This window comes from Esox lucius, chromosome 20 (genome assembly GCF_011004845.1).
Source record: "Esox lucius isolate fEsoLuc1 chromosome 20, fEsoLuc1.pri, whole genome shotgun sequence".
Taxonomy (NCBI): Eukaryota; Metazoa; Chordata; class Actinopteri; order Esociformes; family Esocidae; genus Esox; species Esox lucius.
In genome coordinates, this window is record NC_047588.1 from 11938761 (window position 1) to 11950918 (window position 12158).

The window sequence follows — 12158 nt, forward strand, 5'->3', positions numbered from 1 at the left end:
AGCATTTAGCTCCAAACACGATCACCACAACAAACAGGACTGCTATAAAAGAGTATTTACTATTTTTTTTCTCTGAGTAAGTGGAACCTTAAGGCCTTCCAATTGACATATCAAAAATCAATTTAGAGGTTTAACTTCTTCACATCACATGACAATGTTTTCTAGATGACAAAATATAAGATACATTTGTCAAAATCGTTTATGTGGAATTACTTGTCTAATTTCAAATTATTATTCGACAACATTTTCTAGATGAACAAGAAGGTAGCCACAAAGGAATGTGTGAAAATAACGCGTGCCTTCCTTTGGTGGAGAATTACGGGGGAGGGGGCGTTTAACTCCAAACCACCCTACTGCCGGCGCGCAGATACCGTCCACTTAATCTAAAACGTTCTCAGCACCCCCTGATCAAACAGGTTTTTTGCGGCTATGCTGCTCTCCGTGTATTTTTGTGCAAATCACATCTCTTTCTGCCTTAAACAACACTGTTGCCTCAAGATGACAATTTGGGTAGGAGACAGACCGGCTATTTTATTTAATTACAAGTGCGGGTACAGCGTCAGAGACGACAGCTCTCCAAAAAGGAACCGGAGCGCTGGATTATTGTTTTCTTAGTCATGTTTTTCTTACCAATATAGAATAGTAACTTCAGCACGAGGGACGGATACAGTAAATAATTTCAGCATGCACGGCTTACTGAGGCTATATAATACCAAAACACACAGCTCTTAATCAAACTTAAAAGCTTGTACTGAAGTAGTCATTCTTTATCGCTAGTGGTCACATCACTTAAAAAAGCACATATTCTATCGCATTTGCATATGAAGGCAAGAGAGCTGAATTCCCAACAGTAATTAAGTACAGTATTGGGAGGCATCTTACCCAAACTATTTTCGTGGGGGGAGCATTCTCGATGGAGGGCATTGACCCCCAATGCTTCGCCGTGCCACAAAGTCTGACTACAGAATAGCTATATAATAGCTAGTTGCAGTCGAAGCTATCCAACCCAAGTCAATAGAGACTCATGCTCCATTCATTTTATGAATAAGAGGCTAAAATAGCATGAACTCTACGAGCATTAATGACATAAAATCACAAAATGTTATTCAGATGAAGACTTACTTTTTTTCGGCCAAAGCAGAAATCCTTTAACAAACGATAGAAATCCACGAAACATGGTTAACGATTTTGTCCTTACATAACCAGTCGAGGAAATGCTTGTATCACGCGATCTGGATTCCCGTTAGTAAGTCAGGAGGAGGTACAAATATGGGCGGGTGGGCCTGTCAACGTGTTGGCCAGTGTGAGGGGTCCATTCCTCGCACGGCTGGGTCTCACTGCCAGGCAGCACCTGCCAATCTCACAGTATAAAGTTGTGACGGGATTGTTGCTAGACACATGTCACAATTAAAACATGCCTTTCGATGAAAGGCATGTTCGGACATGTTAAATCGGAAAGCAGTCCTTCGAAAACATGACGTTTATTTTCCGTAATAGTTTTTTTGGTGTTGTTGTGAAATGACCACAAATTATTTCACTTCCCCATCTTTACGATTTTTTGCCTATCAATTCCCATACGGAAAATGAATCTATTTTAAATAGATTTTTGAATACATTTGGAAAATGTATTTCCGAACACATTTGGAAAATATATGTCAAAATGTTAGAAATTGGCCGCTTAAATATATTCAAAAAATGTAAGTCTAAATACACTGTAGCAGTTGCCAGGCCGTGTTTAGAGCCTACAAACTTCTGTTTCATGGTTAGGTCCACTAACAATTTCTCCAAAGACAATTATGCCTCTGGAAGGGCAAGTATTGTCTTACCAAGTTTGCTATTAGAATATATTCGTGACCATAAGATGAAATGTGTTTTGGTAAAGGTATCGCCCCCCCACCCTGGGCAATTCTGAAGTTGATGTTGCAAACTGTACAGCGTGCAAGACTGTCATAATTTTTTTACTCTTATAAGACAGGGGTACACTTTCATGTAGTCTTGCGTAAAATGTGTCTTGTATTTGCGTTTTTTAGGGCACTCTCCCTCTGCCATGGCGCTCTTGTTTCTATACTGAACTGACAGTTCGGCCACACTGTCAATTGAAACAGGCCAATCAGGATGCTCTCTGTATTACATGCGCTTCATGAGGCACGCACGCAGACTAGCACACACACACGCAAGGTCTCTCGCTCCCTCTCCCTCTGCCGTGCGCGCGCACAGTACTGTCACATAGTGGGCTGGTCACAAGAGGACTAGAAGGCTCTCTCTGGGTCGAAGCACTGAAAGAAGAATCCTCCACTGCAGTTTACATGTGATTCCAAAGGACTTTATGCTGATCAGTATCTGTACGTAGATGTAGGCCCTTTAATCCTGTGGGTATGGAAAAGTCAGACTGTCTGTTTTATTATATTAACAAATGATAAATGTACAGCTCTGGGTAGAAATCATTTTGGTGCAATGCATTCAATAAACCGGATCACCAGTTGTACACACGATCTCCCCAGTGTTAAGAAATGGACTCAATATTCAGAGGATTTGAATTTTATTACACATTGAACAGGACGTTATTAAAACCAAAAAAGCATAAAGTAGACTCTCAATAGATGTTAGTTTTAACATTTTTAAAATTATACAAAAAGTTCACCCAAAGGTTGTTTAAACATATGACATTTCTTTTTTGTCATAAACAATTAATTAACAGTCTGTAATAACACTGGAGAATTCAAAATTCAATCCCAAGTTTCAAGCCACACCCAAAAAACACCCAGCTGGCTCAGGGTTGTCTGCCAACAGTTAGTATACGTGTCCGTTCTCACTGAAAGAGAAAATAAGTAAATAAATGTAGCAAATACATATTCAATTATTTTTCCCCCACTTCCCTTTGTTACACACAAACACCTTATTTTTACCTATTGCATTTGGCGGCAAAAGTGATCGCAGTAACCGGGATGTGGGTCTTCTGAGTAAACTGCTTCAAGTACACCCCTTTGTCCTGTTCCAACATATCCTGTAAAAGAAAAAGAAAAAACAGAATGATGATTATACTGACCAGTGACCACTAGACTCAGGATGTGGTCTAAGCGTAGTTATGACATCAATACTGAGTGTAATGACTTAGATTCAAATCCATCCAGTGTTAAGATGTTTACCAGGTGTGCAGTTTTTGAAAAGCATTCCACATTCACGACAGGTGTCCACGGTGTACATGGTGTAGAATTATTTTCTTTAGGACTCAGAAAACCTGCTCCATGTAGCGACACCTGTGAAAAACAAATGATCAATCAAAAGTGAACATTTCCATAAGGTTAGTGAAAACACATGTGAGGTACTCAAGAATTGTATACCACAGCACACTTTATTTAAACACTTACTGTCAAGCCACTGAAAATGTGCCCGTCTCCTGAAGGAGTCAGTGGACACAGTGTCCCTGAAGGTGGTACACACAAGAGCCAATCTTAAGTATGCCTTATCTCCTTCCTGTAGTACCACTTCATTTAGGATTTCAGAAAGCACACACGTTGGTAACTGTAAAATACAGGTCAGGCAAAATCAAGCATAGTAAAGACAACACACTGACTGACTACACTATTGCCTGTACAAATGGCAACAATCATAGCATAGCAGAAATATGAAAATTAACAATTATTGGTGAGAACATCTATCATAACGCATTGCCCTGATATTGATATGACTGTACTAAGGGATGTATAAGCATGAGACTCTTGCAGTGACAGGGCAATTAGTGTGCATAAGGTGCTCTATAGTGTGTCATGGTGGTAGTGCAAATAAGTCCAATAGTGCAAGGATAAAGGGAGGTGTTGTGCCATGTTTATTGGCTAATATAGCCAGTAAACAGTGTAAGCAGTAAGTAAACATTACCTCCAATATGATGCACCTGTCATCATTTTCTAATCGAAACCTTTTGAGGAAAATGATATTATATAAAAAAAAAGAAAATGATATTATAAAAAAAACATAAGGTTGTTTTATATATATATAAAACAACCTTACATTTTTTAAAATGAATTAATCAAGACAGGATAGTCCACTGGGTGTCCTCTGCCATCATCATGCTCACCTCATGTTTCCTCTTGCTGACCTTTGGGACCCTGTATATCGGCTGCAGTGAACCTTGGAGCAATGCTCTGGCCTCATTAGTCCAGTATGCAAACCTCTGTCCATGGCTTTTGAGTAAGATATTAGTAAAATAATAAAAAAAGTTAACTAATGTAGAAGCAATGTATTGTAGGAAGTAACATTTAGAGTTGTCTTACCCGTCAATCTGGAACCGTTCCATTAGACTAATGCACCACCATTTTCAGATGCGTGCCATGTCCCTCTAAAAGAAATAGAATATTTAAGTTGAGTAATGTTCATGTTCAGTCACAAATCACTATTTGTCTGCAAACCATTGGCATGTCAATTACAGCAGAGTACAAAAAGTTATAGAGCCATGTTAAATAGTCCCACAAACAGTTCTTTGATGTGTGGTTAATACTGTAGTGCAAAGTACTTTATAGATCATGCTTAGTTAGACTTCTGGAAATTGTAAACAATTAACCAAAGTCAATGTCATGTTAGGGTGGATTTAAGTTCCTCTTATACTTGCTCCTATGTGAGAAGAACAATACTGACCTCAATTAACCAAAATGGAGCCTCTGTGCTCAGGCTGAGTGCATACTGTAAAGTGTAAAAGGCAAAGATCTGTGAGGTTATTACATTTTCAGATAATAGAAAAAACCCAAAAACCTTTAATCAGAGACTACAAAGCAATTTACCATCAACATTAAGATGCCACAAGAATTTACAGTAGTTTGATGAGGGAAACCCTGCAACAATTGGGCAAAGTGTTAAATAAGCAATATAAAAGTTTTTGGGTCAAATCAGAAATATAGACATGTGCATCCAGGTACATAAGTTGTTGGAGAGATGCCCCTCAATGTCTTTGCCAACTTTAGTTGTCCACTGGCCCAGTGCAATTTGATGAGCTAAGTCACGAGGCTTTACTTTCATGCTTATGGAATCCAAATACAAATCATAGTACCCTGTTGCAGACCTGTTGGTTGTGAATTTTGTTATTGGCCAAATCTGGACAATCTGAACCTGCATTTTTGGAGTACTATGAATTCTATAGGATTTCAATACTGAACAAGCCCCAGAACAGGGCTGATTGTTGTCATGTTACGAAACCTAAAGATGGTATGGTAACAACGGTCGCCAAAGCCAAAAATATCATGCGAAGTACCTCACTCAAACTAACACACACACACACACACACACACACACACACACACACACACACACACACACACACACACACACACACACACACACACACACACACACACACACACACACACACACACACACACACACACACACACACACACACACACACACACACACACACACACACACACACAATTTTAGCTAACATTAGCATACTTTTCAGGTTGACGTTAGCAACTATAAGCAATCGTCAACCTGAAATCAATAGCTATCGGTAGTAGCCTAATATTAATTTTAAACAAACCGTAACGGGCTAAATAACTCCATATTGCTATTATCAGTAACTTACCAGGTGCTTCCCGGGAGTTGTTGCCGCCATGACTCAATATGGCAATATGGTCCATCTGCATTTTGTAAACAAACCGTACATGTCTGAAAGTCGGAAGTTGCGTGCTAGCGGGGGCGCGGCGTGAGCGGGCGCGGCGTGAGCAGGGGGCCTGGCGTGAGCGACTGCTGCAAGCTGCAGTTGGACCCTTCTCCAGTGATCACTCGTTCTAAATTCCGGGATATTTTAACTCATTTGCGGGCATCAGGGAGCCGCTATCAATATGCGGGAGACTTCCGGAATTTCCGGGAGACTTGGGATGTCTGCATTTCATATTTTTACTGTCACGGGATCTGAAAAATGTATTTTGAATAAAAATAAAGATAAATGTGTGTATACATTTTTAAATACATTTCAGAATAAAAGGTGAAATACATAAGATACCTGAAATGTATTTTTAATTATTTTAAAATTATTCGACATACAGTGGGGAGAACAAGTATTTGATACACTACCGATTTTGCAGGTTTTCCTACTTACAAAGCATGTAGAGGTCTGCAATTTGTATCATAGGTACACTTAAACTGTGAGAGACGGAATCTAAAAAAAATCCAGAAAATCACATTGTATGATTTTTAAATAATTAATTTGCATTTTATTGCATGACATAAGTATTTGATCACCTACCAACCAGTAAGAATTCCGTCTCTCACAGATCTGTTTTCCTTTAAGAAGCCCTCCTGTTCTCCACTCATTACCTGTATTAACTGCACCTGTTTGAACTCGTTACATGTATAAAAGACACCTGTCCACACATGCAATCAAACAGACTCCAACCTCTCCACAATGGCCAAGACCAGAGAGCTGTGCAAGGACATCAGGGATAATGTTGTAGATCTGCACATGGCTGGGATGGGTTACAGGACAATGGGCAAACAGCTTGGTGAAAAGGCAACAACTGTTGGCGCAATTATTAGAAAATGGAAGAAGTTCAAGATGACGGTCAATATCCCTCCGTCTGGGGCTTCATGCAAAATCTCACCTTGTGGGGCATCAATGATCATGAGGAAGGTGAGGGATCAGCCCAGAACTACATGGCAGGACCTGGTCAATTACCTGAAGAGAGCTGGGACCACAGTCTCAAAGAAAACCATTAGTAACATATTACGCCGTCATGGATTAAAATCCTGCAGCGAACGCAAGGTCCCCCGGTTCAAGCCAGCGCATGTCCAGGCCCGTCTGAAGTTTACCAGTTTACCGGCGGTGGACACCGGAAGTAAGGGATGGCGTCAAGCTGAAGAAGGAGTCCTATCAGGCCTGGTTGGCTTGTGGGACTCCTGAGGCGGCTGACGGGTACAGACAGGCCAAGCGGACTGCAGCCCGGGTGGTTGTGGAGGCAAAAACTCGGGCCTGGGAGGAGTTCGGTGAGGCCATGGAGGACTATCGGCTGGCCTCGAAGAGATTCTGGCAAACCGTCCGGCGCCTCAGGAGAGGGAAACAGTGCCTTACCAATGCTATTTACAGTAGAGGTGGGCAGCTGTTGACCTCAACTGGAGATGTCGTCGGGCGGTGGAAGGAGTACTTCGAGGATCTCCTCAATCCCGCCGTCACATCTTCCATTGAGGAAGCAGAGGATGAGGGCTCAGAGGTGGACTTGTCCATCACCCGGGCTGAAGTCACTGAGGTGGTCAAGAAACTCCTCGGTGGCAAGGCACCAGGGGTGGATGAGATCCACCCTGAGTACCTCAAGTCTCTGGATGTTGTGGGGCTGTCTTGGTTGACACGCCTGTGCAACATCGTGTGGCGGTCGGGGACAGTGCCTCTGGGATGGCAGACCGGGGTGGTGGTCCCTCTTTTTAAGAAGGGGGACCGGAGGGTGTGTTCCAACTATAGGGGGATCACACTTCTCAGCCTCCCCGGGAAAGTCTATGCCAGGGTTCTGGAGAGGAGAATACGGCCGATAGTACAACCTCGGATTCAGGAGGAACAGTGTGGTTTTCGTCCGGGCCGTGGAACACTGGACCAGCTCTATACCCTCTACGGCAGAGGTGTCAAACTGGTTCCGTGGAGGGCCGAGTGTCTGCAGGTTTTCGCTCTCACCTTGTACTTGATTGATTAATTAGGTCACTAATTGGTTAGTTTCAACCCTCACCTGGTTGTTTAGGTCTGAACTGGGAACCAATTTAAAGGAAAAACCAAAAACCTGCATACACTCGGCCCTCCATGGAACTGGTTTGACACCCCTGCTCTACGGGGTGTTGGAGGGTTCATGGGAGTTTGCCCAACCAGTCCACATCTGTTTTGTGGATTTGGAGAAGGCATTCGACTGTGTCCCTCGCGGCGTCCTGTGGAGGGTGCTTCGGGAATATGGGGTCCTGGGTCCTTTGCTAAGGGCTGTCAGGTCCCTATACCACCGAAGCAGGAGCTTGGTCCGCATTGCCGGCTGTAAGTCAGACTTGTTCCCAAGCCGGTTCTGTTCATCAGCTGGAGGAAATGTCTGGGGAGAGGGAAGTCTGGGCATCTCTGCTTAGACTGCTGCCCCCGCGACCCGGCTCCGGATGAAGCGGAAGAAGATGAATGAATGAATGAATGAACAATGTGATTTTCTAGATTATTGGTTTTAGATTCTGTCACTCACAGTTGAAGAGTACCTATGATAAAAATTATAGACAGGCTTTGTAAGTGGGAAAATCAGCAAAATCGGCAATGTATCAAATACTTGTTCTCCCCACTGTATAGTTATCATATACAGTGGGGCAAAAAAGTATTTAGTCAGCCACCAATTGTGCAAGTTCTCCCACTTAAAAAGATGAGAGGCCTGTACCATAGGTACACTTCAACTATGAGAGACCAAAATGAGAAGAAAAAATCCAGAAAATCAAGTGGGTAGGATTTTTAATGAATTTATTGGTGAATTATGGTGGGAAAAGTATTTTTAGTCAATAACAAAAGTTAATCTCAACACTTTTATATACCCTTTGTTGGCAATGATAGAGGTCAAACGTTTTCTGTAAGTCTTCACAAGGTTTTCACACACTGTTGCTGGTATTTTGGCCCATTCCTCCATGCAGATCTCCTCTAGAGCAGTGATGTTTTTTCAACTCCCTCCAAAGATTTTCTATGGGTTTGAGATCTGGTGACTGGCTAGGCCACTCCAGGACCTTGAAATGCTTCTTACGAAGCCACTCCTTCGTTGCCCGGGCGGTGTGTTTGGGATCATTGTCATGCTGAAAGACCCAGCCACGTTTCATCTTCAATGCCCTTGCTGATGGAAGGAGGTTGTCACTCAAAACCTCACGATACACGGCCCCATTCTTTGCCCATTCATTCTTTCAGTCGTCCTGGTCCCTTTGCAGAAAAACAGCCCCAAAGCATGAGGTTTCCACCCCCATGCTTCACAGTAGGAATGGTGTTCTTTGGATGCATTCTTTCTCCTCCAAACATGACGAGTTGAGTTTTTACCAAAAAGTTATATTTTGGTTTCATCTGACCATATGACATTCTCCCAATCCTCTTCTGGACCATCCAAATGCTCTCTAGCAAACCTCAGACGGGCCTGGACATGTACTGGCTTAAGCAGGGGGACATGTCTGGCACTGCAGGATTTGAGTCCCTGGCGGCTTAGTGTGTTACTGATGGTAGCCTTTGTTACTTTGGTCCCAGCTCTCTGCAGGTCATTCACTAGGTCCCCCCGTGTGGTTTTAGGATTTTTGCTCACCGTTCTTGTGATCATTTTGACCCCACGGGGTGAGATCTTGTGTGGAGCCCCGGATCGAGGGAGATTATCAGAGGTCTTGTATGTCTTCTATTTTCTTATAATTGCTCCCACAGTTGATTTCTTCACACAAAGCTGCTTACCTATTGCAGATTCAGTCTTCCCAGCCTGGTGCAGGTTTGTTTCTGGTGTCCTTTGACAGGTCTTGGCCATAGTGGAGTTTGGAGTGTGACTGTTTGAAGTTGTGGACAGGTGTCTTTTATACTGATAACAAGTTCAAACAGGTGCCATTAATACAGGTAATGAGTGGAGGACAGAGGAGCCTCTTAAAAGAAGTTACAGGTCTGTGAGAGCCAGAAATCTTGCTTGTTTGTAGGTGACCAAATACTTATTTTATCGAGGAATTTACCAATGAATTCATAAAAAAATCCTACAATGTAATTTTTACATTTTGTCTCTCATAGTTGAGGTGTACCTATGATGAAAATTACAGGCCTCTCATATTTTTAAGTGGGAGAATTTGCACAATTAAATACTTTTTTGCCCCACTGTATTCTACATAAATTATGCATTGCAAAAATATTTTTATTTTTCATATGGGTTAATTCTATGTACTGCTCATTGCTTGTATCAACTTTCCCTTCACATATTTTCAATTTGTGATGCGAAAGAGGCATGCGGGCAGTGAGGAATTATCATAATGAATATTATCACATTTTATTACTACGTGTAACACCAAGTAGAAATCATGCTCGTTTGTAAGTTGTCAGTTTAGAAGCACCTAGAGTAAAATTGAGCCCTCCAAATCTGTCAGATTGTGAGGACATCTGCGCACAGCCCTCTTCAGATCACCCCACAGATGTTCAATTTGCTTCAGTTCTGGGCTCTGGCTGAGCCATTCCAAAACATTCATCTTCTTCTGGTGAAGCCATGCTTTTGTGGATTTGGGTGTGTGCTTTGGGTTGCTTTTGTGTTGAAAGGTGAACTTCATCTTCAGCTTTCTAACCCTGACTAAGGCCCCGGTTCCAGCTGAAGAAAAACAGCCCCAAAGCATGATGCTGCCACCACGCTTCACTGTGGGTATGGTGTTCTTTGGGTGATGTACAGTGTTGTTTTTGAGCAAAACATACCTTTTGGAATTATGGCCAAAAAGTTCAACCTTGGTTTCATCAGACCAAATTTTCCTACATGCTTTTGGGGGACTTGATGTTTGTTTTTACAAACCTCAGCCAGGCTTGGATGTTTTTCTTTGTAAGAAAAGGCTTCCGTCTTGCCACCCTACCCCATAGCCTATTCATATGAAGAATAAGGGAGATTGTTGTCACATGTAGCACACAGCCAGTACTTGCCAGAAATTCCTGCAGTTCCTTTAATGTTGCTGTAGGCCTCTTGGAAGCCTCCCTGACCAGTTTTCTCCTCATCTTTTCATCAATTTTGGAGGGACATCCAGTTCTTGGTAATGTCTCTGATGTTGATGGTATATCTAATGCTTTGGAAATCCTTTTGTACCCTTCTCCTGACTGATATCTTTCAACAATGAGATTCCTCTGATACTTTGGAAGCTCTCTGCGGACCATGGCTTTTGCTCTGAGATGCAACTAAGAAAATGTCAAGAAAATCCTACAACAGCTGATCTTTATTTGTGATTAATCAGTCACTTTAAATGATGGCAGGTGTGTAATGACTTCTAATTTTGAATGTGATTGGTTAATTCTGAACACAGCCACATCCCCAGTTACAAGAGGGTGTGCACACTTATACAAGCAGGTTATTGTAAGGTTTTCATTTTTCATATTTTCCCCTCGAAGATTTCAGTTTGTTTTTCAATTGAATTGTTCAGATTATATTAAAAGTCACATTAAAAGTGGAAAACGGTCTGACATGATTTATCTTTGTCTCATTATTTTACATCACAAAAACCTGGCATTTTCACAGGGGTGTGTAGACTTTATATCCTCTTCAAAATGACTTACTCTCAGTGGCATGTCCAGGATTGTAGACATGGGATGGCAAAGGGGTGACAGAGAACAACAAGGGGGGCATTTTATTTATAAATAGGACAAAGTTCCATTTGCAGAATTTCTTCTAACTTTTTAACAACATGAATGGCCAAATAATGACATTATTGTACTGGTATCATATTAGCTCTTTAGTTTGTAATACTTTTTCTTTTGGTTAACCAATTAGTCACCTTACAAATTAGCATGTATTTACATAAAATGTATCTCATTATATATTTCAAAAAGAGCACTGGAGTCAAACAATTTGCCTATTCAATACATTATTCAACCTGAAGTTTCCTGGGCCCCTGACAACTATATGACTTTCATGTACTGAAATACAACAGAACAATTGGGATTCAAAAGGTTATTAACCCTCTACACTCCACCATATCAAAATTAAACTGCAGCTAACGGCCATCCCTTTAATTAGACTGTGAAGAATACATGCATGTTTTGGACTGAAAAATTACATTCTTGGAAACACAATGTTCATTTTAATATTATAGAAACCATAGCTTGTCAATATTAGAACATTTAGCTATGTGAAATGCTTAGCCATGTCTGGCATTAACCACATTAACAATGATTGAAACGATACATTGTTAGCAAAAAACACTTTCACATGAATATGAAACAGATTAAAATACATATATATCTAAATGGATACCATACTACTTTTCCTACATCAGACTCACGACTGATTTACTACTCACCTGCATCCAACAAACCAGTCTGAAGAATGAGAAACCGACTCACTTCGTTTGACAGACTCCATGCATGAGCCATTCAGATCAGCAGCGATCCTGGATGCACCTTTGGCTTTTTCTGAAAGTCACTGGCGGGAGGCTGAGTGTGGTAGTGTATTAAGTTCAAATCATATTTTAATCAA

The 12158-nt window shown here is 41.5% G+C and overlaps 1 protein-coding gene and 1 long non-coding RNA gene across 12 annotated transcripts in view; both read right to left on the reverse strand.

Annotated features, from left to right (window-relative positions):
• LOC105031105 overlaps positions 1-12144 on the reverse strand; it is a 31297-nt gene extending 19153 nt beyond the window's left edge. For 6 of the 7 annotated variants that reach the window (XR_004574915.1, XM_034288965.1, XM_034288966.1 and 3 more), the window contains exon 1: positions 1123-2489. Coding sequence is in view for 4 of the 7 variants with exons in the window: in XM_034288965.1 (XP_034144856.1) it covers positions 1123-1177 (55 nt within the window). In the remaining 3 variants the exon portion in view is untranslated. Of the gene's footprint in view, positions 1-1122; positions 2490-11982 lie in introns of those variants that run through there. The other variant, XM_010905347.3, reaches the window with a different exon arrangement.
• LOC117593505 lies at positions 2523-11960 on the reverse strand. Of its 5 annotated transcripts, none has more exons than XR_004574919.1 (9): positions 11240-11960; positions 5576-5904; positions 4272-4826; positions 4076-4181; positions 3877-3916; positions 3369-3522; positions 3147-3257; positions 2907-3004; positions 2523-2812 (listed from the first exon to the last, which is right to left on the reverse strand). It is a non-coding gene; the product is annotated as an uncharacterized LOC117593505 (long non-coding RNA). The 5 variants fall into 5 exon arrangements; XR_004574920.1 differs by lacking the exons at positions 5576-5904; positions 11240-11960 and having other exon boundaries at positions 4272-4336; positions 4633-4677; positions 4776-5271; XR_004574918.1 differs by lacking the exons at positions 5576-5904; positions 11240-11960 and having other exon boundaries at positions 4272-4677; positions 4776-5271.
• Positions 12145-12158: the final 14 nt, after the last annotated feature.